This window comes from Triticum urartu, chromosome 2A (assembly GCF_056163025.1).
Source record: "Triticum urartu cultivar PI428250 chromosome 2A, HENAU_Tu73, whole genome shotgun sequence".
NCBI lineage: Eukaryota > Viridiplantae > Streptophyta > Magnoliopsida > Poales > Poaceae > Triticum > Triticum urartu.
This window is the reverse complement of record NC_141874.1, coordinates 66,038,549-66,066,055: the sequence shown is the minus strand read 5'-3', so window position 1 is coordinate 66,066,055 and position 27,507 is coordinate 66,038,549. Positions and strand designations below refer to the sequence as shown.

The 27,507-nt window shown below is 51.1% G+C and overlaps 2 protein-coding genes across 2 annotated transcripts; one reads left to right on the top strand and one right to left on the bottom strand.

Moving 5' to 3' along the window:
* The first annotated feature begins 19,678 nt into the window (after positions 1 to 19,678).
* On the top strand, positions 19,679 to 24,980 carry LOC125535628 (putative galacturonosyltransferase 7). The gene is made up of 9 exons (XM_048698689.2): positions 19,679 to 19,987; positions 20,149 to 20,180; positions 20,272 to 20,367; positions 20,762 to 20,861; positions 21,815 to 21,876; positions 22,288 to 22,586; positions 22,915 to 23,272; positions 23,354 to 23,896; positions 24,160 to 24,980. The coding sequence occupies exons 1-9, from the start codon at positions 19,876 to 19,878 to the stop codon at positions 24,445 to 24,447; spliced, it is 1,890 nt and encodes a 629-aa protein (XP_048554646.2). The 5' UTR covers positions 19,679 to 19,875; the 3' UTR covers positions 24,448 to 24,980.
* Positions 24,981 to 25,115: 135 nt separating this feature from the next.
* LOC125535629 (putative serpin-Z8) lies at positions 25,116 to 27,053 on the bottom strand. The gene has a single exon (XM_048698691.2). The coding sequence runs from the start codon at positions 26,773 to 26,775 to the stop codon at positions 25,351 to 25,353; it is 1,425 nt and encodes a 474-aa protein (XP_048554648.2). The 5' UTR covers positions 26,776 to 27,053; the 3' UTR covers positions 25,116 to 25,350.
* Positions 27,054 to 27,507: the final 454 nt, after the last annotated feature.

Here is a 27,507-nt window from a genome sequence, read left to right as displayed (position 1 = left end):
CGGGAGACATGCAGACATGACCGAGACGTTCTCTGGTCAATAACCAACAGCGGGATCTGGATACCCATGTTGGCTCCCACATGTTCCACGATTATCTCATCGGATGAACCACGATGTCAAGGACTTAATCAATCCCGTATACAATTCCCTTTGTCTAGCAGTACGATACTTGCCCGAGATTCGATCGTCGGTATCCCGATACCTTGTTCAATCTCGTTACCGGCAAGTCTCTTTTACTCGTTCCGTAACACATCATCCCGTGATCAACTCCTTGATCACATTGTGCACATTATGATGATGTCCTACCGAGTGGGCCCAGAGATACCTCTCCGTCACACGGAGTGACAAATCCCAGTCTCGATTCGTGCCAACCCAACAGACACTTTCGGAGATACCCGTAGTGTACCTTTATAGCCACCCAGTTACGTTGTGACGTTTGGTACACCCAAAGCATTCCTACGGTATCCGGGAGTTGCACAATCTCATGGTCTAAGGAAATGATACTTGACATTAGAAAAGCTTTAGCATACGAACTACATGATCTTGTGCTAGGCTTAGGATTGGGTCTTGTCCATCACATCATTCCCCTAATGATGTGATCTCGTTATCAATGACATCCAATGTCCATGGTCAGGAAACCGTAACCATCTATTGATCAACGAGCTAGTCAACTAGAGGCTTACTAGGGACATGGTGTTGTCTATGTATCCACACATGTATCTGAGTTTCCTATCAATACAATTATAGCATGGATAATAAACGATTATCATGAACAAGGAAATATAATAATAACTAATTTATTATTGCCTCTAGGGCATATTTCCAACAGTTCGGAGTCCCGGATAAGTTCCCGGACACCACGAGGAGTTCCGGAATGGTCCAGAGGTAAAGATTTATATATGGAAAGTTGTTGTTCGGGTTTCAGGAAAAGTTCGGTTTTTTCCGGTATTGTACCGGGAAGCTTTCGGAAGGTTCCGGAGGATTCCGGAGTGGTCCGGAGGTCCGGAAAATGTTCCACCACGTCCAATACAGCAGCATGGGATGAAGGGGGGCTCCCTAGCCTTAATGGGCCAGGGGCACCAGCTGATGAAGCCATGTACCTAGGGTAGGGGCACGGACCTGTCCAAGGAGCCCTACCCTAGGACATCCCTAGGAGAAGTCACCTTTCAATCGACTTGAAGGTATCCCACTCGACGGATTCAAGACACTCGACCGGAAAGCTATCACTCGACCATGAAGCCAACCACTCGACCGCCAGGGGACCTGTAGTCACTCCGCAGGCAAAGGGTCAGCTGTTAAGTAGTCTTTATGGTCATTATAGCACTTTATTAGGGGCGTTACCAGTAACGCCCAACCTTAAATGTACCTTAAACCCTGCATTACTGAGGGCAGGAGGGGGCCGGCGAACTCTATATAAGCCACCCCCCTCCTCAGTATGAAGGGTTCGCACCCCTGTTATTCACACGCCAGTAATCCAGTCGACCGCCTCCGGGCACCGAGACGTAGGGCTGTTACTTCCTCCGCGAAGGGCCTGAACTCGTACATCTTGGTGTGTTTACAACTTCCCAATAGCTGAGATCTAGCCTCTCCATACATACCCCCCTACATCACTGTCAGAGTTAGAACCACGACAGTTGGCGCCCACCGTGGGGCAGGAATCTTAGCGCCTGATTGGAGAAATTGCGTTTTTTCCGATCCCTTTGATCATGGTTTCGTGCGGAGTTTTGGTGGAGGGCCGCGAGATCCGCCTCGGCGCGCTCACGTTCATCGCCGACGACTCCGCCTGGCTTTAGGAGGCGCCACTCGACGTCGACGCGCTCCCCGTCCGCGGTGCAACGCATTTCCGCGCATGCGTTCGTGGCGTCCTCCTGCGGCAGCCGTCGACCCAGTATCGGTCGGCCCCCGTATCGTCTCCCCGCTCTGTCTCCCACCGGCGCAAGCGCTCCGGTCGGTCGAGACTTCAGAGGTGGGTGAGGCACGCCGTGGCTCGCCAGTCGGCCGCCCCGCAAGTCGCGGCAATCGAGCCCGACGAATCCCTCTGCGGCCTGTTCGACCTGTCGACTGGCTCCACGGAGACCGCATCCGAGTGCGACAGCAGCGACCCCGCGGCTGAGATCCTGGCGGTCGATGGAACGCACGGTCCTCCCGGTTTCCCTCGCGCTGATGGAGGCGCGGGTGGGGGCGACCCGCCGCATCCCCACGATGAGTATCTCCCCGAACCTCTCACGTCATCACAGCGAGAGGAGCTTCGCCGCCGGAACACGGACGCCCTCCGCACCCCTATCGTCGGAGAGTCCCCCGAGGCCCGGGCCTTGGAGGACGCGCGCGCGGCTAATTTGGCCGAGCGCACTCGACTGGAGAATCTCCAGCGAGCACTCGACGAGCAAGCGCGTCAGCGGGCTCCCGAGTCTAGTCGACGCAGCTCTTCCCGCCGACGCAGGTATACCGAACCCCAGTTCAGAATTTGGTCGCCGCGGCCCGTATAGCAGAATCGATTCAGCCCTCCCAGTCGGAGGCTGGCAGGGGCTTGTTACATATCAGAGCGTTGCTCCGGGCGGCGGGAAACCAGAATTCCGCTGTTTCCCAGTCGCGGAATAGGATCCACAGTCGATCCGTTGCAACAGATACAGTCCAGTCGGCTCACAGCCCGCGGTCGCCCCTGAGGCATGAGGGACGTGGCGACCGGCATGATCAGTACAGAAGGAATGAGCAGTATGATCACCGATCCGATCGTGATGATCGACGTCGAGTGCCAACCCCTCCCCCGAGGAGTGGGTCATATGCGCCTCGACATTGAGATGACAGGCGCCCTCATAGCGTTGGGCAGAGGATTCCCATCGACCCCAGGGACCCAGGCTTTGACGCGAGATTTGTCCTCGTTCAAGGCTTGGTTGACAGGAACAGGGCTCATCGGGAAGGCCAGAACAGAGATGCGCCCTCCAGCAGCAGAATACGTGTTTCAGGGCCAGAGTGTTTCAGTCGAGCCATCAGAGCCGCAGTGATTCCTCCCAATTTCAGGCTGGCGACTGGAATCAGCAAGTTCACCGGTGAATCTAAGCCTGACACTTGGCTCGAAGATTACCGAGTGGCTGTACAGATTGGCGGTGGCAATGATGAGGTGGCCATGAAGAATTTGCCTCTCATGTTAGAGGGCTCAGCCAGAGCGTGGCTAAATCAGTTGGCACCCAGCAGCATTTACACTTGGGAGGACCTCTCCCGAGTGTTTATCACAACCTTTGAAGGAACATGCAAGCGACCTGCAGGCCTTACAGAGTTGCGGTCTTGCGTGCAGAAGCCGAATGAAACTCCGAGGGAATACATCCAGAGGTGGATCACACTGCATCACTCGGTTGAGAATGTGCCAGACCATCAAGCAGTTTGTGCCTTGAAGGAAGGCGTTAAATACAGAGAGTTGAATCTGAAGTTCGGTCGAACTGGAGAGATGTCTCTGAATCGGATGATGGAGATTGCCACCAAGTACGCTAATGGTGAAGACGAGGACCGACTCCGGAGTGGCAAGCACAAGGCAGTCGCCCAAGAAACCGGAGGAAACTCCAGTCGGAAACAGAAGCGGAAGGCCGAGCCAGCCGCTCCTGGGGAGGCCCTGGCCGTGCCCAGGGAAACGTCAAGGGAAAACCCAAGGGCACCTGGAAGCCCAAGAAAGTCAAGGATCAGGATGGAAACGATGTTTTGGATCTGCCATGTCACATCCACACCAAGAAAGATGAAGAGGGTAATTTCATTTACCCAAAGCATACCACTCGACAGTGCCGGCTCCTGATCCAGCAGTTTCAGGGCAAACAGTCCAAGGATAAGGAAAAAGAGTCAGACAGGGTCAAGGGCAAGGAAGACAGTGATGATGGATACCCCCAAATCAATTCCACCCTGATGATTTTTGCTGATGTCGAAAGCAAAAGTCGACTGAAAGTCATTAACCGTGAGGTGAATATGGTTGCTCCGGCGACACCCAGTTATCTGAAGTGGTCTCAGACTGCCATCACATTCAACCAGTCCGATCACCCTACGCACATTGCCACCCCTGGGAGGCAAGCTTTGGTGGTCAACCCAGTTGTCGAAGGCACTCGACTGAACAAAGTCCTGATGGATGGTGGCAGTGGCCTGAACATCTTGTATGCTGAAACGTTGAAAGGGATGGGCATTCCGATGTCCAGGCTCAGTGCCAGCAACATGAGCTTCCATGGAGTCATTCCTGGAAAGAAAGCCGAGTCACTCGGCCAGATTGCTCTCGACGTGGTTTTCGGTGATTCAAAGAATTACCGCAGGGAAAAGTTGACATTTGAGGTTGTGGACTTCCAAAGTGCTTATCATGCTATTCTGGGCCGGCCAGCTTACGCACGCTTCATGGCTTGACCATGCTACGTATATCTCAAGTTGAAGATGCCCGGCCCCAGAGGTGTGATCACCGTTACCGGCAATCGGAAGAAAGCAGAAGAGTGTTTTCAGAAAGGATCGAAGATTGCTGACGCTCAGATGGCAGTCGTTGAGCTACAAGAGTACCAGAAGACTGCTGATCCGAGTGAACTGCTACGAGCCAAGAAGCCTGCTTCAGAATCTGCTTTTCAATCGTCCGGTGAAACTAAGACAGCTCACATTCACCCGACCGACCCCGACGCTGCTCCGACTCACATCTCGACGACGCTCGACTCCAAATAGGAAGAAGCGCTCATCCAGTTCCTCCATGAGAACTGGGACGTCTTCGCATGGAAGCCTTCTGACATGCCTGGAGTTCCCAGGGGGCTGGCTGAGCACCGTCTACGAGTCGACCCGAAGTTCAAGCCCGTGAAAGAACATCTTCGACGGTCCGCCGTCCAGAAGAGGAAAGCTATTGGCGAGGAGGTGGCTCGGCTCTTAGCAGCAGAGTTCATCCGAGAGATCTACCACTCCGAGTGGCTCGCCAATGTTGTCATGGTCCCCAAGAAGGACAAGTCACTTCGCATGTGCATTGATTTCAAACATATCAATCGGGCCTGCCCGAAAGATCATTTTCCTCTCCCTCGCATCGACCAAATAGTCGACTCGACTGCGGGGTGCGAGAGATTGTCTTTTCTAGATGCCTATTCCGGGTACCGTCAGATCCGTCTGTATGGACCCGACGAGATCAAAACAACTTTCATCACTCCATTCGGATGCTTCTGTTACGTCACCATGCCGTTCAGCCTCAAGAACGCCGGAGCCACGTTCATGAGAATGATTCAGAAGTGTCTACTCACTCAAATCAGTCGGAATGTGGAGGCATACATGGATGATATTGTGGTCAAGTCACGGAAAGGTTCCGACCTGCGGGCTGACCTTGCTGAAACCTTTGCCAACCTCAGGAGGTATGATATCAAGCTCAATCCGTCAAAGTGCACGTTCGGAGTTCCAGGTGGAAAGTTACTCGGTTTTCTCGTTTCCGAACGGGGGATCGATGCCAATCCTGAAAAAGTTGGCACCATACTCCGGATGAAGCGTCCTGTACGCGTGCACGATGTCCAAAAGCTTACAGGCTGCTTGGCCGCTCTAAGTTGATTCATTTCTCGTCTCGGTGAAAAGGCGTTGCCTCTTTACCGACTGATGAAGAAGTCTGACAAGTTCGAGTGGACTCCAGAAGCTGACGCAGCATTTGCAGAGCTCAAAGCTCTGCTCTCCACCCAGCCGGTGCTTGCTGCCCCAATCAGCAAAGAGCCTCTGCTGCTTTACATTGCAGCCACAGGACAAGTTGTCAGTACAGTACTTACGGTCGAGCGGGAAGAAGAAGGAAAGGCCTTCAGAGTTCAGCGCCCAGTCTATTATCTGTCTGAAGTTTTGACCCCTTCAAAACAAAGATACCCTCACTACCAGAAGCTTGTATATGGGATCTACATGACCACGAAGAAGGTTGTACACTACTTCTCTGACCATTCCATTACAGTCGTCAGCGACGCTCCACTGTCAGAGATCTTGCACAACAGAGATGCAACTGGTCGAGTGGCTAAGTGGGCGATTGAACTCCTCCCCCTAGATATCAAGTTTGAAGCAAAGAAGGCTATCAAGTCCCAAGCAATCGCAGATTTCATCGCCGAGTGGATTGAACAGCAACTTCCGACTCAAGTTCACTCGGAGCACTGGACCATGTTCTTCGATGGATCTAAGATGCTGAATGGTTCCGGTGCTGGGGTAGTTCTAGTCTCCCCCCGAGGAGATAAGCTCAGATATGTTCTCCAGATTCACTTCGATTCCTCCAATAATGAAGCAGAATATGAAGCACTTTTATACGGGTTGCGCATGGCCATTTCACTCGGCGTCCATCGCCTCATGGTCTATGGCGACTCAGATTTGGTAGTTAATCAGGTGATGAAGGAGTGGGACGTCAGAAGTCCGGCTATGACTGGCTACTGCAACGCAGTGAGAAAGCTAGAAAAGAAATTCGAGGGGTTAGAGTTTCATCACATCCCCCGACTAAAAAATCAAGCAGCTGATGATCTGGCAAAGATAGGCTCCAAGAGAGAAGCCGTTCCCAGCAATGTGTTTCTGGAGCACATCCGCTCGCCGTCAGTCCAAGAGGATCCTTTCACAGAAGAAGCCCCGCAGCCGAAAAGTGCCACAGATCCGACTGAAGTCGAAGTTCCTGCTGTGGTCGACCTAATCATGGAAGTCTTGGCAATCACTCCCGACTGGACGATACCGTACATCGCGTATATCCTAAGGAAAGAACTCCTAGAGGATGAGGAAGAGGCTCGATAGATCGTCCGCCGATCCAAGGCCTTCATAGTCATAAAGGGGCAGTTGTATAGAGAAAGCGCGACGAGAATTGGTCAGAAGTGCATAACACCAGAAGAGGGTCGGATAATCCTTGATGATATCCACTCGGGGACCTGTGGTCACCATGCGTCCTCTCGGACCATTGTGGCTAAAGCATACCGAGCGGGATTTTACTGGCCCGGAGTAAATGAGATGGCAAAGGAGATAGTCGACAAGTGTGGAGGGTGCCAGTTCTACCCCAACATGTCGCACAAGCCTGCATCAGCCCTGAAGACCATTCCACTCGTCTGGCCCTTTGCTGTCTGGGGACTAGACATGGTTGGTCCACTGAGAACAGGCAGAAGTGGTTTCACTCATGTGCTTGTGGCAGTCGACAAGTTTACCAAATGGATTGAAGCTAAGCTGTAACGCCCCGAGTCCGATGTGCCAGGTGTCTTCCAGTTATTCGTTGTTTGCCGTGTCATTTGCTTGCGTGTTGCATCTTATCATGTCATCATGTGCATTGCATCTTCATGTTTTCAAAACTTGCATCCGTCCCGGCCTCCTCGTTCTCTCCGTTGTCCGTTCTGAGCCCAGACACACTTGCACGCGCCCGCGGCATGTCCGAAATAGTATTTTATAAGTGGCCGGAAAATGTTCTCGGAATGGGATGAGAGTTGACGTGTGGTCTTATTATAGTGTAGATAGATCGCCTGTCAAGTTTCATCGCATTCGGAGATCGTTTGATGCCCCAACGATTAACTATAGCGGCAGTATAGCCGGTCTAACGTCGGACGTTTTCGGTCTCCGGAAACAGTCGCCGGGCCTCTCTCTCTCTTCTCTTCTCTCAGCTCGAGCCCGTCTACACAGCTCACTACCTACCGCCAGGTCCAACCTAACCTCTCTCGTCAGCCCGCAGCCCCCCCTCGCGCGCGTCCGAAAGTTGTCCCGAACCTGACCCGGACTGTCGCCACCGTTGTGTCCGGATCATCCCCAAACATCTGCAAAACATCACCGTTTTCTTATTCGGACTTCCTAGTCTATTTTTCTCGACCGCTCGATTTTAATTGGAGGGACGGATTAGCCCCTAAACTTCCCCTCTTTTCCTTATATAAAACTCCCTAGTCTAAAACTGGACAAAACCCTAACTTCTAGGGAGATGTCCCACCGATCCCTGTCGGCCGCCGCCACCATCTTCCTCAGGATCCAGATCCACCACCTCCCCTCGTTTTCAGCCCCGAGCCAACCAGCAGCTCCTTCTCGTCCCCGTGGAGCAGCGAGCAGTGCCTGACCCCGCTTCGTCCCCGCGCCACCGACGAGCTTCGTTCAAGATGAGCCCCGCGCCCCTTCTTTTCCTTTCTCTCCTTTCCCCTGGTGCTTCTCTCCCCTGACCGCACTGTCTTCCTCTTCTCTGGTTCACAGGAAGGCCATGGCGTTGGAGCTTCACCCACGTCCATATCCCTCAGCGCGCCCGAGATCCATCCTCCCGATGCAACCAACCACCTCGCACTCCTCCTTCGTGAGCCCCAGTGCCCGCGAGCGCCGGGACGCCAGCCTCCTCTTGCGCCCGAGGGGCTCCCCGAGCACCTCGTCTCCGCCGCCAAGTCGTCGCCCAAGGCCCCGTCCTTGCCACTCTCCGGCGACCTCGTCCTTCACGCGTTGCTGGAACCCCTCGACGCTCTCTCGCACCTGCAAGGCGTCGTCCCCTGAACCTGTCGGTTTTTCCTCCTCTGCAACGAGCCGGAGCGCTCGTCTCGCTCATCCGCATCGACCCCGCGGTCCTGGCCTCAACTCGCCGCCGGATCCGTTTCCTCTCGGCGTCCACGATGAGCTCGGACCGGTCTCCTCGCGCCCAGCCGCCCGCTGCCTCCTCTGCATCGCGCCGGCGCGCCTGACATCTTCGTCGCGCTGTTCCCCTGCTTCTGCGTGCGAGGAGGATGACCAGCGCCAAGTCCCGCATCGTTGACCGCGTCCCTGTTCGCCTGGAGCCAGCTCCAGATCGCACCAAGCCCAGCTGCGCCAGGCTCCAGCTGGCCCGCGTCCGACCTCCCCAACCGGCCTCCTCTAGCCTCTCTGCACCGACCGGGTCAAGGCCCACTGGATGAGGCCACACCCCAGCGCCCCGCCTCTGTTTTTCCTCCTGTTGGGCCAGCTTGTTTCGGTCCGAGTCACTGTTTTTATTTCGCGAACGAATTTACTAATTTTCCAGAGAAAACCTGTTTTACAGAATAGTCCCCCTAGATCATGCATTTAATAACTCACAAATGGTGCATCGGATTAAAATGATTTAGATATGAAAGTTGCTTAAAATTTTGTCTAGTTTCATAATATGTCATTTTCATCCATGTTTAAAATGTTTAAAATGCTGTTTGGTTAAATTTGCTCCTATGTCATGATAAAATGATTTATTTCATAACTAAATAACCGTAGCTCGGTTTTAAATAAATTATATATGTAAATGGGGTAGAAAAATGCCTAGTTTAACATGGTGACCTTTATTTGCATGTTAAACAACTCTAAAATTGTGTTTAGGGCAGAACAGTACCAAATCTATAATATGCTCATAGGGAGTTTCCGGAATTGTTGTTCGTTGCTTCCGGCCTCATTTAACCTTGACTAGATAGGTAGTTTTCATTTGTTTCCCCTCTTGCCATGCTTAGTAACATTTAATCTTGTTGGGTACATAAACGAGAGAGAACTAAATAAGTCATGTGGTTTTTCGTCAATATGCAACTCGTTGCGTATTGAGCTCCACTTAATTTGTAGTGTTGTCTGTTGCACTTTGCCATGCCATGCTTCATTAAACTGGACATGCATAATTCTTGTTTGCGCATCATGCCATGTCTATGTGGTGGTTGTTTACTATGTCGTTTGCTTCTTTCCGGTGTTGCTTCTTCGGGTTGGTTCCGATAACGTCATGTTGTGAGGATTTGTTCTACTACGTCCGTTTGTCTTCGTCATGGACGCGTTCTTCTTCCTTGCGGGATTTCAGGCAAGATGATCATACCCTCGAAATCACTTCTATCTTTGCTTGCTTAGTTGCTCGCTCTTTTGCTATGCCTATGCTGCGATACCCACCACTTGCTTATCATGCCTCCCATATTGTCGAACCAAGCCTCTAACCCACCTTGTCCTAGCAAACCATTGATTGTCTATGTTACCGCTTCGCTCAGCCCCTCTTATAGCGTTGTTAGTTGCAGGTGAAGATTGAAGTTTGTTCCTTGTTGGAACGTGCAGTTGTTGTTCTTTGTTGGACCATGTTTACTTGTTGGGATATCACTATATATCTTATTTAATTAATGCATCTATATACTTGGTAAAGGGTGGAAGGCTCGGCCTTATGCCTAGTGTTTTGTTCCACTCTTGCCGCCCTAGTTTCTGTCATATCGGTGTTATGTTCCCGGATTTTGCGTCCCTTACGCGGTTGGGCTATAATGGGAACCCCTTGACAGTTCGCCTTAAGTAAAGCTCTTCCAGCAATGCCCAACATTGGTTTTACCATTCGCCACCTAGCCGTTTTCTTTCCCTTGAGTCGGCCGGCTCAAGGGTCATCATTATTTTAACCCCCCGGGCCAGTGCTCCTCTGAGTGTTGGTCCAACCTGTCAGCTACCGGTGGCCACCAGGGGCAACTCTGGGCTGGCCTACCCGTACCTAGGACAATCTGAGTGTGCCCTGAGAAAGAGATATGTGCAGCTCCTATCGGGATTTGTCGGCACATTCGGGCGGTGTTGCTGGTTTAGTTTTACCCTGTCGAAATGTCTTGTTGTACCGGGATACGAGTCTGATCGGAATGTCTCGGGTGGAGGTCTATTCCTTCGTTGACCGTGAGAGCTTGTCATGGGCTAAGTTGGGACACCCTGCAGGGATTTGAACTTTCGAAAGCCGTGCCCGCGGTTATGGGCAGATGGGAATTTGTTAACGTCCGGTTGTAGAAAACCTAAAGTCGACCTTAATTAAAATGTATCAACCGCGTGTGTAACCGTGATGGTCTCTTTCCGGCGGAGTCCGGGAAGTGAACACGGTTGTTGGAGTTATGCTTGAGGTAGGTTGTTATAGGATCACTTCTTGATCATAGTTTCTCGACTGTGCTTTGCCTCCTCTTCTCGCTCTCATTTGCGTATGTTAGCCACCATATATGTTAGTCGCTTGCTGCAGCTCCACCTCATACCTTTTACCTTACCCATAAGCTTAAATAGTCTTGATCGCGAGGGTGCGAGATTGCTGAGTCCCCGTGGCTCACAGATACTTCCAAAACCAGTTTGCAGGTGCCGATATTACAGAGCAGGTGACGCAACCAAGCTCAAGGAGGAGCTCGATGAAGATCTTGTCCTTTTGTGTTGTTTCGTTCTAGTTGGTCAGTAGTGGAGCCCAGTTGGGGTCGATCGGGGGACCTTTGTCGCATTTGGGGTTCTTCTTTTATTTTGGTTCCGTAGTCGGACCTTGATTGTATCTGGTTGATGTAATGCTTTATTCATGTAATTTTGTGAAGTGGCGATTGTAAGCCAACTATGTATCTCTTTCCCTTATTATATTACATGGGTTGTGTGAAGATTACCTCACTTGCGACATATGCCTTCAATGCGATTATGCCTCTAAGTCATGCCTCGACACGTGGGAGATATAGTTGCATCGAGGGTGTTACATAAGCCTATCAAGAATCTTGATGCTTGCACTGCTATCAGTTTTGTCAGAGGGCTAACATTCAGATATGGAGTCCCGCATAGCATCATCACTGACAATGGGTCAAACTTCGATTCGGACAAGTTCAGAGCTTTTTGCGCCTCTCAAGGCACTCGAGTCGACTACGCATCGGTCGCCCATCCCCAGTCGAATGGACAAGCTGAAAGAGCAAATGGTCTGATTCTCAAAGGTCTAAAGCCTCGACTGATGCGTGATCTCAAGCACGCGGCAGGTGCTTGGGTCGACGAGCTTCTGTCAGTTCTGTGGGGATTGAGGACCACCCCTAACCGGTCGACTGGAAGAACTCCATTCTTTCTGGTTTATGGAGCCGAAGCAGTCCTGCCGAGTGATCTTCTTCACAACGCGCCCCGAGTCGAGCTTTACACCGAGGATGAAGCAGAACAGGCCCAGCAAGACGCAGTCGACCTCCTAGAAGAAGAGAGGGAGATGGCCATGATCAGATCGACCATTTATCAGCAAGACTTGCGTCGATTCCACGCCCGGAATGTGAAGAGCCGAGCCTTCCAGGAAGGAGATTTGGTCCTCCGAGTGGATCAACAGAAACCGCACAAACTTGCTCCTACTTGGGAAGGCCCCTTCATCGTCACTAGAGTCCTCCACAATGGAGCATATCACCTCTACAATGTTGATCACCAGATCGACGAGCCACGAGCTTGGAATGCGGAACTACTCCGCCCATTTTACACTTGAGTTCTCCCTTGGACGGGATGTAATAAGAAAAAAAATTCCCGCAGTTCATTTTTATCAAAGACAAGAGTGTTCCAATAATTGCTGTCACTTTTGTTTGTGTGCGGAATCCCTCAGTGGGTGGCTTAGCTGCGAATCCGTTTCGCCTAAGTTTGAAAAATCCTACCGAGTGGAGAGCCAGACTCCCACTCGGGGGCTTAGCTGCAGCCCAGTGCTTGCCTAAGTGTTTAAAATCCTACCGAGTGGAGAGCAAACCTCCCACTTGGGGGCTTAGCTGCAGTCCAGCACTCGCCTAAGTTCTCTCACTTAGAGACTTAGCTGCAGTCCGGCACTCGCCTAAGTTTGAAAAAATCCTACCGAGTGGAGAGCGATCCTCCCACTCGGGGGCTTAGCTGCAGTCCAGCACTCGCCTAAGTTCTCTCACTTAGAGACTTAGCTGCAGTCCGGCACTCGCCTAAGTTTGAAAAAATCCTACCGAGTGGAGAGCGATCCTCCCACTCGGGGGCTTAGCTGCAGTCCAGCACTCGCCTAAGTTCTCTCACTTAGAGACTTAGCTGCAGTCCGGCACTCGCCTAAGTTTGAAAAAATCCTACCGAGTGGAGAGCGATCCTCCCACTCGGGGGCTTAGTTGCAGTCCAATACTCGCCTAAGTTCTCTCACTTAGAGGCTTAGCTGCAGTCAAGCGCTCGCCTAAGTTCGAAAAAATCCTACCGAGTGGAGAGCAATCCTCCCACTCGGGGGCTTAGCTACAGTCCAGTACTCGCCTAAGTTCTCTCACTTAGAGGCTTAGCTGCAGTCAGGCACTCGCCTAAGTTTGAAAAAATCCTACCGAGTGGAGAGAAATCCTCCCACTCGGAGGCTTAGCTGCAGCCCAGTGCTCGCCTAAGTGTTTAAAAATCCTACCGAGTGAAGAGCAAACCTCCCACTCGGGGGCTTAGCTGCAGTCTAGTACTCGCCTAAGTTCTCTCACTTAGAGGCTTAGCTGCAGTCAGACACTCGCCTAAGTTTGAAAAAATCCTACCGAGTGGAGAGAAAACCTCCCACTCGGGGGCTTAGCTGCAGCCCAGCGCTCGCCTAAGCGTTTAAAAATCCTACCGACTGGAGAGCAAACCTCCCACTCGGAGGCTTAGCTGCAGCCCAGTGCTCGCCTAAGTGTTTAAAAATCCTACCGAGTGGAGAGCAAACCTCTCATTCGGAGGCTTAGCTACAACCCAGTGCTCGCCTAAGTACAAGACACAACCCAATCCGCGATTCGACTGCTACCTTCCCCTTCGGAGCTGCGCCGCAAATACAAGGTTATTCCGAGTGAAGATCAAGATCCACTCGACGAATCAAACCATGAAGATATTCAACGACAAATCAAGATCAGATAAAGCCTAAAAGGTCCCAGACCTCAGATCAAAGTACTCAAGCCCTCGGCTCGGCGGAGTTTAACGGTTACAAATCCACTCGGCATTCCGAGGCAAATTTAAAGTGAAGCATAGAAGTTTTTCATTCCTTAGGAGGAGGACTGGAAGGGGCGACGAACTCGTCCAAGTCGATCCCATCTGCAATACGAGTGGCAGCAACAATAAAAGTCTCCATGAAGTCCTGAAAGTTGTGCTTCCTGGTATTGGCAACTTGGATGGCGGCCAGCTTTTTTTCTCGCGCCTCCTTGCAATGGACGCGGACCAGAGACAGAGCGACATCAGCACCACATCTAGCAGAAGATTTCTTCCATTCCGCCACTCGACCCGGGACTTCATTCAGTCGGACCATCAGGGACTCGAGGTCGTTCTGAAGTGTCGTTCCGGGCCAGAGTGATGTGTCGATCCGCGACATCGCAACCTTCAGCCGAGCAAGATAATCAACGACGCTGGTAACACGAGACTCCAGTCGGAGCACGTTCATAGCAGCCTCGTCCTTCACGAGAGAATTGGCAGGATCCAAGCCTGGCTCCACTCGACTGGTTTCCTCTTCGAAGCTCTGGCAGAATTCTGCAAACACGATTCAAGAATAAGACAGTGGTCGTACGCGGGCTCGGCAACTACAAGACAGCCGGGTTGGAATAATTACCTTCGAGCATGACGAACAGCTTCTTGGCGAGTCCTCCGAGATAAGCCTCCAGATCTTTTGCCTTCCCCGCCAGCTCGCCCGCCTTGTCGTGCAGAGCCATCTTCTCCTTCTTTAGTCGACTGGCATCTCGATTAGCTGTCTCGAGGGCAGTTTTCAGTCTGGAGTTCTCCTGTTCAAGAGCTCCGACCGAAGCCAATTTATCTTCTGCGAGCTTCGTTTTGCTCGAGGCCTCCTTCTGTGCCTCTGCAAGGTCTTGATCCTTCTTCTTCAGAGCTTCCTCCAGTTTATCTGCGGCGCGTCGAGTGGAACCAACACCAAGAATGGACAAGAAAGAAAAGCCACCCGTTAAGAATGGAGAACCTCACCAGCCATACCTTTTGCTTCTTCTTGCGCCTTCTTCAAATTGTCCTGAGCAAGCTTCAAGTTAAGGTTGAGCTGGATCTGCTGATTCTCCAACTCAGTATAGCGAGCTACAAGTTCGCAAGATTTCTGTAAAAAGAAAAATCAGTCGACAGACGTCCAAGATAAGTTGCTTCCGAGTAACTAAGAGATAATGATGACGTTTCTAAGACCACAGCCGAATCAAAATCATTCGACAGTAGTCTCGGGGACTACACCCAGTGGGTGCACTCAGCGTGCCCCCACTGGTTCGACCAAAAAAAAACAAAGAGAAAGAGAGAAAAAGTCGACTGCCCGCAGTCGACCGGATACAGTTCCACTCGACCTGGCCCGACCAAACCGAGTGAAAAAATACAGCTACAGCAACACAATGTAAAGACTACAGTCGACTGCCAGCAGTCCATCGTAGTCTCGGGGACTACACCCAGTGGGTGCACTTAGCGTGCCCCCACTCGTCCAAGGATTGACAGACACACCCAGTGGGTGTACAGATACAGATACAAAAGATCTTCGGAAAAGAGACTCTTCAAACAGCATATCATAACAGACCAAGTGTTGAGTCGACTGACCTGGACATTGCTCTGAAGAGCCGAACTCGCGTCATAGGCTGCTTGGCTGGCCTCCCGAGCCATCTTCACTTGCTCCATCATGATCCCCGCCTGGCGTATAGCCTCTTTTGCAGCAGCCGCTTGGTCCTCAGGGACGGGGTATGCGGCAAAAAGCAAAGACGGATCCGCAGTCGACGACGAGGGCCGCGCACTCGCCAGAGGAACGGCGAAGGTCACAGAAGCCCGAGTGGTGTCACCACCATCCCGAGCCACGGCCTCGGACGCCGGAGCGGATTGGGGGGTCTTGTCAGCCGACGCCCTCTTGTGCCTCCTCACTCTCAACGGACCGTTGTCGTCGTCATCCGGGAGGTCGATAACATGAGGAGGGGCTACAAAGGAAAAGTTCAATCGACCAGGGTTGCAATAAATGTTTAGTTGACTCAAAGCGGAAACGTCAGTAATCGTACCAGGGTTGGAGGTAACAGCATCCTCCATCTCTTGGTCGTCGTCCTTGGCGGAGATCTCAGAAGTAACAACACTGCAAGCCTCGAAAGTCAGTCGGTTGGCTCAATGGATCGACCAAGGATCCGTCCACGGTCGACAAAGGAAAACAAGTTTTATTATTACCCAGAAATGGTGGGGACGGCCATCTTCATCTTGGGCAGAGCCTTGGGCGGCTTGGACGGCGCTGCGCGCGGATGCTTGGGAGCCTTTCCAGTCGGCGTAGGAGAAGAGGTCCGAGGGCGTTTCGACGACTGCCCAACAGGAGCAGTCGCACTACCACGCTCCCGCGCGGATCGTGTGTGAGCTTGGATCGCCCCTCCGGGCGGGGGGGGGGGGGGGGGGGTTCAACCTCCTCCTCCCCCTCTTGGCTGGAGTCGACGTCGTCGCCTCCCTCTCCTTCACCGTCGGACTCCCACTCGCCTTGATCGTCCCCGCTCTCACCTCCGCTCGCCTCCCCTTCCTCAGTTGGCCCATGTGCCCCGTTGGGCGTCGAGTACATCTCAGTAGTCGCCTGAAAAACAACAGGCGAGACAAAGGTCAATCGACCAACTCAAAGAAGACCAATGAAGAAAAACAAGATCTCAGTCAGGAGCATAGAGACATACCTGGTCCACGTCGTACGAGTTGTCGAGTGGAATTACCCTCCTGGCTCCTCGGGGGTTGTCCTTGTTTCCTGTGATGCTTGACAGCCACCCCTCCAGCATCTCATCAGTGACCTCCTCCGGGTGGATCCGAGTGGTGTCGTCAAGACCCGAGTACAGTCACATCGGGTGGTCACGAGCCTGGAGTGGTTGGATGCGCCTCCGGAGGAAGACCTCCAGCAAATCCATGCCCGTCACGCCCTCACGGACAAGCTCAACCACTCGACCAGCCAGCACTTTGACTTGGGCCCTTTCCTCCGGCGCCACTTTCAGAGAAGCAGGTTTTTCAGCTCGGTCGAGTGAGAAAGGAGGGAGACCAGTCGACTGTCCTGGGGTCGCCTGGTCCTGACAGTAGAACCAGGTCGCTTGCCAGCCACGGACCGACTCCGGGAAAGTAATGGATGGAAAACAACTCTTCCCCCTCGTCTGGATCGCCAAGCCCCCGCACAACTGGATCACCTGCGTCCTCTCGTCACTCAACTTGGCCTTCTTGACCGATTGGGAACGGCAGGTAAAGATGTGCTTGAAAAGTCCCCAATGGGGGCGGCAACCCAAGAAAGCCTCACACATGGAAATGAAAGCGGCAAGGTATACAATGGAGTTGGGAGTAAAGTGGTGGAGCTGCACTCCGAAGAAGTTCAAGAAGCTCCGGAAAAAAGGATGGGGCGGCAGAGAAAACCCTCGGTCGATGTGGGTGGCTAGGAGCACGCACTCACCATCGCGGGGTTGAGGTTCGATCTCTCTCCTCGGAAGACGCGCAGCCTCGTGGGGAATGACTCCCCCCTCGACCATGTCGTCGAGATCCTCTTGCCGGATCACTGATGGCATCCAATCGCCCTGGATCCAGCCCTTGGGCAGAGCGGACCTTGAGGAGGATCCGCCCCGAGTAGATCTTTTCCCCTTCCCCTGCGCCGCCGCCTTCTTCACGCGCTCCAGAGCGGAGGTATTGCCCTTCGTCATCGTCGCCGGCGAAGTCTCGCACGGGCCTGCTGCGCTGGGGCGAGAACGGAGGTGGCGAAAGGACTTGCGAAGGGAGAGAGGAAGAAGAAAGGAGGAGAAGAGAGCGCACTGCTTGGAAACCCCGAGCCGGCGATTTATAAGGGGCCGCTCCCGAGTGGCTGACTGGTAGGCCCAGGCTATCCAGTCAAATCCCGCAGCAGACGCGCGCGCAGTACGTGGCGAAAAAGGCGACGCGGGGATCGAGGAACTTCCGCTTTATCGCTTCCGATTACTGCGGCCGCTCCCGTCCCGCGCGCTTCCCAAAATCGGAAATCCCACGACATCCGCGGGCTGCAGAACAACTTGTCAAAACGGAAGACCCCGCCCGCACCGACGCTCGGTATGTCGCAAATAAAGAAATTCACTCGACGAAAGGCCTGGAATGGATCAAGGCGACTGAAAAAGGTTGGCAACGTCATCCGTGACGATTGACCCAAAACGAGGCGCTCACGTAGCCCAAAGAATCAGTCGGAAAGATCTCCAACTCTTTCCCCACTCTAACCTCGATCCATTCGGGGGCTAATGATGAAGCCATGTACCTAGGGTAGGGGCACGGACCTGTCCAAGGAGCCCTACCCTAGGACATCCCTAGGAGAAGTCACCTTTCAATCGACTTGAAGGTATCCCACTCGACGGATTCAAGACACTCGACCAAAAAGCTATCACTCGACCATGAAGCCAACCACTTGACCGCCAGGGGACCTGTAGTCACTCCGCAGGCAAACGGTCAGCTGTTAAGTAGTCTTTATGGTCATTATAGCACTTTATTAGGGGCGTTACCAGTAACGCCCAACCTTAAATGTACCTTAAACCCTGCATTACTGAGGGCAGGAGGGGGCCGGCGAACTCTATATAAGCCACCCCCTCCTCAGTATGAAGGGTTTGCACCCCTGTTATTCACACGCCAGTAATCCAGTCGACCGCCTCCGGGCACCGAGACGTAGGGCTGTTACTTCCTCCGCGAAGGGCCTGAACTCGTACATCTTGGTGTGTTTACAACTTCCCAATAGCTGAGATCTAGTCTCTCCATACATACCCCCTACATCACTGTCAGAGTTAGAACCACGACACCAGCCCCCCAAGGCCCATGCGCATGGGAGAGGGGAAACCCTAACGGGGAGGGCCTCCACTTGACTTGGGAGGCACTCCTCCCCCCTTGGTCGCCGCCCCCAACCCTAGATGGGATCTAGGGGGGCTGGCCCCCTCTCTCCCCACCTATAAATAGTGGAGGGGTGGGAGGGAGGCCACACCCTTGCACCTGGCGCAGCCCCTCCCCTCCAATACCTCTCCTCCGCGTGAGCTTGGCGAAGCCCTGCAGGAGAACTGTCACTCCATCACCACCACGCCGTCGTGCTGCTATTGGACTCTCTTCCTCAACCTCTCCCTCCTCCTTGCTGGATCAAGGCGCGGGAGACGTCTTCGTTCCGTACGTGTGTTGAACTCGGAGGTGCCGTCCGTTCGGCGCTAGGATCATCGGTGATTTGGATCACGACGAGTACGACTCTATCAACCCCGTTCTCTTGAACGCTTCCGCTTAGCGATCTTCAAGGGTATGAAGATGCACTCCCTCTCTCTCGTTGCTAATATCTCCTAGATTGATCTTGGTGACACGTAGGAAAATTTTGAATTATTGCTACGTTTCCTAACATGAAATCAGCCCCCTTTTGGTTGGATGGGTTAAGCTCAATGTCGGATCTTTCTCTACTGGAGATGGAAGTGCGGGTGTCGAGATGATCCTTCTAGACCATGCTGGTGTCATTACCTTCTCGGCTTGCCGCTCATTATGGTCTTGCGCCGATGTTTTGCAAGCTGAACTGGCTGGAATGATGAAAGGGCTATCCTTGCTATCAATTGATCGTCCGGTCATTCTCGAGTCTGACTACCCGCAAGGGGTGAATATGGCGAACTTGGAAGCCAAGGACAAATCTTAATATGCCATGTGCACGAGGTGAAGGGACCCATGGGAGAAATGGAATCAATGTTACTCATACTCGTAGAGAGCAATATAATGCTGGTCATTTCCTTGCAAATTTTAATAGGACGGAGGATCCAACTGCTGTTTGGCTTCGCTCTGGTCCGGACAATGTCCCTAGCATGTGTAGGGTTGGACTTTTGAGCTCTTGAGCAATACACACTCCATCGCGCGAAATGTTTTTTTATAAGATTTAGGAATCAAGTTTTTTTTAGAAGATTTAAGGGTTTGAGTTTTTTGTTGTTGTTGGGAAACTGTAGGGAACTGAGTTGGTTCCTGGTGCCTTCGCTGGCAGCCTGGCGCACGACCCGTTTCAATCGGAGCGGACCTTCGCTGGCAATTTGGCAAAGACGATGACACGAGGCCCATGTGGCACATGTGCCGCACGCACGGCGGCCCACCCACCCACGCCACACTGGCACCCCCCTCGTCCCCGACTCGCTTCACTCCCTCCCCTCCCCTCCCCCTGGCGCAACCAACACCCCCACGCACGCACGCACGCGCGCCGCTCCGCCCCGCGCCGCACCGATCAAACCCTCCCAACCCCGCAACCGCGTCGCCCAACTCGAAGCATCCCCGCTGGCCCGCACCGACCACGCCGACCCCCACTGCGATGACCAGTAGACGCGCCGCCGGGGACCGGAGCCGATGAAGGCGACGCCGCCGCAGAGGCGGAGGGGCCCGCGCCTGGTGCTGCTCGCGCTCGTCCTCTGCTCCCTGCTCGTGCCCCTCGCCTTCATCTTCGACCGCGCCCCCACCGGTACCCGCCCCCCTCCCTCTCCCTCTCTCTCCCCTCTCCCTCTCTTCCCCCGATTGGGGGTTCGGCGAATGCGGCGCGGATGCGCGCGCGCGCCTGCCTCCGGGTGGATCTGGAGTTCTCTGGATTATTAACCGCCTCCTTTTGACTGGTTTGCGATGCAGGCTACGTGACCACGGACGAGCGGCGCCGACAGGTGTGGCACTGGTTGTTTCCGCCTTTATTGCGGTTGGAGCGGGGCCGGTGGGCGATTCGTGCTGATTTTTTCTTATTTTGTATGGATTTAGGAGGTCGTCTTTCATTCATTCGATCCCGTGGAGCCGATTGGTGGCGGTGGTGGCGGTGGCGCTGTCGATCCAGTCCCCGTCAAAGTAGCGGTACAGGTTGGATGTGCTGCCATACCCCTTTTATCCACGATGTCGACTCTTTTGTAGTAGTAGATTTGTATTGTTCCGTGATGGCGACCTTCGTGATGTCTAGTCATCATCGTTTATGGCGCTTCGTGGTGTGAAGATTCTACTCGGAATTAAGCATATGACGTTCATGGAATGGCAAACTTTTTTTTGGTGTAGTGTCTGTTGTGTGTTAGGCTGTTAGCTTTGTTGAGATACCGTTCTCTTCTTATAATCCTTAGCACCAGGGGGAATGTATTATACTCGATTTTCACTTTGTTTCATGTTCATGGAGTATGAAGGATAACAAAGTATTTCAACAGTGCAGTTCAAGAATGGTCAAATTTGCATCTGCGATACCTTACACTTTCTTTTTCCTTCTCAGGATCCACCCAGGAAGATTTCGAATGGCAGCAGTGGGGTGCCGCCGCCGCAGCATATGCAAATTGATCGCCCCCCTTTGGCTGTCAGTGTTAAACCAAAAGGTACCGCATAGTAACAGAAATAACCCGGTGCCCAGTTAGTTTTGTATTTTTGTCTATGCTTTTGAGATAGGAGTGAATCAGTGAAAGTGTTGCTAGTGCTAGAAAATCATTTACTGAATGTAAGTATGCCTATGCAATTGCAAAGAAACATGGTATACTTATTAGCAAAACCTGCTGTTTGTGCCTTTGAGGTCTACTCGAGGTAAGTGTACATCACGAATATACCACGTGGCATGATTTAAACCAGTGCTCTTAGGCTGATAATGTGATATGCCCTAAGACTTGCATGTGCTATCTCGGTTTTTCTTTGGTCTCTACCTCTAGCTTCCCTTAAAATTCCTAGTTTACTTTACATAGAAGAAACAATTTATTCTACCCAAATATTTCCAAACAGACTATAACGTGCATGTGCTATCTCGATTTCTCTTTGGCCTCTCACTCTTGCTTCCCTCAAAATTCCTAGCTCACTTTACATACTATTCCCTCTGTTCCTAAATATAAGTCTTCTTAGAGATTTCAATGCGGGCTACATACTGAGCAAAATGAGTGAATCTGCACTCTAAAATATGTCTATATGCATTCGTATGTAGTTCTTATTGAAATCTCTAAGAAGACTTATATTTAGGAACGGAGGAAGTAGAAGCAATTTATTCTACCCAAATATTTCCAAACAGACTATGACGTGCATGTGCTATCTCGGGTTTCTTTGACCTCTCACTCTTGTAGTTTACTTTAGATATGAGAAGCAATTTATTCTACCCAAACATTTCCAAACAAACCAGTGTTGATGTTTCGAGAACAACCTCCCTTTCTTTGGATGAGCTGTCTATATGTTTTGTTTTACGTGGAAGCTATTTGTAGGTTGCAGTCCTTTCTTTATTGGTCTTTTATCCTGTATGGTGCATCTGTTTGTTTAGCTTTACATCTGACTCAGTAATTGACGACATATGCAGTTCTTCCGGTACCAAGAACTGAACCGCCAAAGGCTGTGAAGGGATCAACTGAAAGAACAATTGTACGCCTTCTGCATTCAAATATGTACTGTATTTTTCAGAACTGGGCTCAAGCTCTGCTTATGTTTTGACATGTTTAGTCAACAAAATGGAAATTGGGGGGGGGGGGGGGGGGTTCTACAGCAGTAGCAGCAAGTATATAATTTTTAGATATTAGATTGTCAGCTCAATCTCATAAAAGATCTTAGGCACACAATGCAAATATTTTCAAATAATTGCGTTCCATATTAGTGGATTGATGTGATAGTGTACTTAGGTAAGCTAATCTTAAGACAATGCTGAATGTACTGCAACCCAGTATCTTTTGGAGTATATAGTACTTAATTTTCCAATCAATGTTCTTATCCCTCCCCTAATCTTTGCATCAATTAGAGTCCAGTGGTTTTGCTATAATGCACATGCATTGCTTTCAGGAAGTTAGCAAGGATATAAAGAGACAAAAGAAAGACCTGAAACCAGATGAAGTGGAAAATTTAAAGGCTTGTCAGCTTGAATTTGGGAGCTACTGCCTCTGGTCAACAGAACATAAAGTAATTATGAAAGATTCAGTAGTGAAAAGGCTAAAAGACCAACTATTTGTGGCCCGCTCATACTATCCAAGTATTGCCAAGCTTCAAGGACAGGAGGCACTTACTCAGGAAATGAAGCAAAATATACAAGACCATGAGAGGGTTCTCAGTGCATCTGCTGTTGATGCTGATCTGCCATCCTTGTAAGAATACATTTTTAACGGTTACGCTTTTGTTATCTTTTCTTCATTCATTCCATTGTAAATCTTAAATTTCAGTTATGATGATAGGTTATGGTACCATATCTTAGCAACACACATCAGACTGAAACGGACATTAGAGTGTTACTCCCTCTTTGAAAATACAGTGTATTTACCTGTCTAAATTTGAACTTTGACCGTAAATTTCTCGTACAATATTTTGTTGTTTTTGTAGAAGTAGTAGAAACCCAACCTGCATATAATTTATCAGTTTTCAATATATGAGTTACTACTTTGATAATTCAAATGACAACTGTGCTATTTCGTTCAGTATCAACAAGAAGATAGAGCAGATGGAGCATACAATAGCAAAAGCGAAATCATGCACTGTGGAATGCCACAATGTTGTCAGGAAGCTTCGGCAGATACTTGATATGACCGATGATGAAGCTCATTTTCATATGAAGCAGAGTGCATTCCTCTACAATCTTGGTTCTCAGACATTGCCAAAAACTCACCACTGTTTCTCTATGAGGTTGACATTGGAATATTTCAAATCCCCTTCATTGGATTCTGATGTTTATCCGGCTCGCAAGTTCAATACCCCAAACCACAGGCACTATGTTATACTATCTAAGAATGTCCTTGCAGCTTCTGTTGTCATCAACTCAACAGTTATCAATTCTAAGGTATGTGGGTGATATTTACAATGACTAGCTTGCTGTTATCTTCTGCTATGGGCATTCCTGATGTTCTTATTGTTCTTGTAGGAGCCAGCAAACAATGTTTTTCATATCCTAACTGATGCTCAAAACTTCTATGGCATGAAATACTGGTTTGCCCGAAATTCATACAAAAAGGCACCTATCCATGTCGTAAACTATGAAGAAATGATTTTAGAGAAGCTACCAAAGTTTAGTACGCGAGAGCTGTATTTGTCTGAGGAGTTTCGTGTTCTCATCAGGAGCACCGAGCGGCCCACTGAGCAGACAAGAATAGAGTACTTGTCATTGTTCAGCCATTCACATTTCTTTATTCCTGAAATATTCAAGGATCTAAAAAAGGTGGTTGTATTGGATGATGATGTGGTTGTTCAACGTGATCTGTCTTTCTTGTGGAAACTTGATATGGGGGACAAGGTAAATGGTGCTGTTGAATTTTGTGGTGTAAGACTGGGTCAAGTGAGAAATCTCCTGGGTAAGACAAAGTATGATCCTAAATCATGTGCATGGATGTCTGGGGTGAATGTGATCAATTTGGATAAATGGAGGAAGCATAAAATAACAGAGAATTACCTGCTGCTCCTTAAACAGGTTGGTATAAGCCTTGTCTGTTGGTTTCATGCTACAGTGTATAAAAAACGTAGCTCGCATAAAAAATGGCATGGAAGAAGATTTGGACAGTATATGTGGTGTGAAATTCAGTTTATTATAATTACTTGCATGGAATAGGTAGCATGCTGTATTCATTTTTGTTACTGGGCAAGTATCATCATTGTATTAATTTCTGTGTAATACCGAACAATGGTGCTTCATATGGTTAGGACAATATTTATTCTGCTGTTGTTGTGTTGCAGGTCAAGAAAAAAGACGAGGTATCTCTGAGAGAAGCTGCCTTTTCTTTAAGCCTGTTGTCTTTTCAAAATCTCATCTACCCCCTTCCCCTTGATGGGAGGTCGACTCTGTCTGGACTTGGATATGATTATGGAATCGATCCGGAGGTTGCACAGAGCTCTGCAGCATTGCACTACAATGGCAATATGAAGCCTTGGCTCGAGTTAGGCATACTGGACTACAAGAAGTACTGGAGGAGGTTTCTCACTCGAGAAGATCGATTCATGGATGAGTGCAATGTAAATCCGTAGCACACTTGATCAGAACCATCGACAACAGTTTGAGACATCCACTGGCCTCCTCCTTTGAATCCTTCTCTGTCTGACTGGATGCCTGTAGTTCCCAAGAGTTGCACTGTCATTGGCTACCATCTACAACAAACTACACGCAGCAGTTGAACAGGAGAAGAGGTGCTGCCATTGGCTACCAGTGTCGACAGTATTGAGCAGACGCAGCATCATCTGTCCATTGCATTGAACAGATTGATTGATGGTTTCGGGGTCTTGCGATTTTTTATGTAGCAGGTAAAGGATGATGTCTCGTTGTCCAGATTGTTTGGTCAGATCGTCGATGCAAAGATTCATTTCATATTTCTCTCTTTTGCCAATAAGGGCACACATACATGTAATCTCATTTTTTTGGCTGTTAGCTGTAGCGTGGTGATTAATTTTTTGGGGTAGTTCTGCGCCTGTGAAACTGTGGATAACCTGTATATTGTTTGCTATACTTCCTCGCTGGAATGCTATATTTTCTACAAGGTCTCGAGGGGCGCACTCATTTGTTATCCTGAGTGGTGCAGTGTCCATGGCTCCTTTCTGCGTCTGAATTGGTGTGTCCATGATTTGGCATGTATCAGTGCACTGAAGGCATGATTAGCACCTCTAATGGCCATGCTATAGCATGTCAATTGAGTACCTAGGCGTGGAACTGAAACTTGGGCAACGACGAATCTGAAACTGACAACAACGAGCCAGCGAGCAATCACTCGAGCAGATCAAACGACCAATGGCTGATTGAAGAAGCAATCAAATGAGCCCGAAGGAACAAATTAACTTGTAAACCTTGCAAAAATATGTAAGAAAATTTGGTCATCATCTCATCTGAAACGCATGGATGTATTCGAAATAGGGGAATTCCAACATCCTACGTAGCTCCTATTGTGTCGAGGGATCGAGGACATGGCCGGCGAAGACGACGGCGCCGGTCCCCTCGTCCACAATGAAATAGGCAAACGGATGATCGGCGACAAAATCCACCACCGGTGGCGGTTGCCTCGGCCTGGCAGCGCACCCCTCCTGCATAAGACACATGGTGACGGCCGCGGCCCTGGTGCCCTCCTCGTTCACCTCGATGACCGCTTTGTGGACGACCTCGCTCAGGACCAGCGGGAGGCCGGAGCGGTCGTCCTCCGTCATGTCGGACAGGTCGGCCGCCTCGCTGAACGGCAGGCGGAGGCCCAGCTTGTTGAGGACGCCGACGACGCTGTCGTGGAAGGAGAGCTTGAACCTGGGCACACGGAACTCGCCGACGTCCACCTTCTCAGTAGGCAGGTGCTCGTGCAGGAAGCACGGCCGGGAAGCAATCGCGTCGACCAGGCTGCGCAGGCCGTCGTCGGCGTCCGGGAGGAAGATGCACATGGAGAACTGTGTGGAGCTGGAGTTATAGCTGTAGCTATCATTGGAATGGGAGCCGGCGACGGCGAGTCGGGAAGGTGCGGCAGCATGAGAGAATCGACCAGGACGGCCGAGCGGGGCACGGTTAGGGAAGAACGGGGCGGGCTTCGTGGGATCACGATCAACGTCTCTGGGATGAAACGGCGGGCGCGGGCGCGCGCGCACTTCCCCCATCTTGTACTCGAGCTTGAGCACCTTGAACCCGTCGTGCACGGCCACGAACTGCCTCTTCCAGCTCTGCATGAAGGGCACGTCGACGGCGCCGGCGCCGCCGGCCCGGCGGAACGGCGCGTCGGAGGTGTCGCTCTCGTGGAAGGGCTGGTCCCACTTGCCCTTGAAGTAGACGGCGTTGCCGAGCACGACGCGCGTGAGCTCGCTCACCGAGTTCCGGCCGAGCACGGACTCGATCAGGTTGTTGGTGGCGCGCGCCGCCCACGCGTTGATCAGCTGGCGCGACCCCTCGGGGTCGCCGCGGAAGTCCACGGTGGAGGCCTCGGCCCCGTACGGGCCGTCGACGACGGCCTTGCGGAACGCCGGCTTCAGCGGGCAGGTCATGTCGCTCCAGACGCCGCACGCGAACGCCACGCGCGGGCCGCCGGAGCCCGACTGGTCCTGCAGCGCGGCCCCCGCCGCGCGCGCGACGAACGCGTCGAGCTCGCCGCGGGATGGCACGCCGAGGACGCGGAGGATCTCGTCCAGGGTGGCGCCGCGGGCGCCGGCGGCCACGAGGGCGAGCGCGGTGTAGATGGACAGCGGCGAGAAGACCAGGTTGCTGTTTGCGTGCTTGTCGGCCAGAGCCCGCGCGAGGCTGGCGGATAGCGCCAACAGCCCCTCGGAGCCGGCGGAGACGCCGCCGGCAGGCTGCGGCTGATGCCTCCTCGTCGGCCCGCCTCCTCGGAAGTCCATCGTATCGTATCGAATCGATCGCAGGTTTAGACTTTAGAATCGCTGACGGATCTGATTACTTTGCTTCGGTTGCTGTTACGAGTTGCTAAGAGTTTTTGCTATATTTTTTTTGACACTTTAAACCCCTCTTTATTCGTTGGACATCAAGGTTACATCTTTGATAGGGAGAGGGATTAAATCTAAGACAACGCTAACGCCCACACGTGTGGTGCGAGCCAAAACCGCCCACACGCACTACAACACACAGACTGCGCCACATCATCGCATGCATACATGTGGGATTTTTTTTAGTTTTTAAAATGTTTTATCTCTTAAATGAAAAATCCGATTGAAGATCCGTTTTCATCATTAAATCTCTCACGACGAGATCTTTGAAACTAGATCTCATATCAATATATTTTGATGAGTTTATTTTTGGGTTAAAAGTTACCATGTCTATTGCACATGAATTGCCATGGTGTTCACACTAAAGTTGCCATGATATATTTCAACTATTTTCTTCTATATTTAAAAGTAAATTTTGACATATTATAAAATGAGGAATTAAGAAACTAGACTTGTCATGAACCATAAACTAAAAATTGTCATGATACATGCACTTAAAATTGCCATGGTTCATACAAAAAATAATTTTCATGATCAAAGTACTGGAATTGCCATCATAAAAAAACTAAAATTGTCACATGACAACTTTAGTTTAAACACTATGGCAACTGCAGTGTAAATGTCATG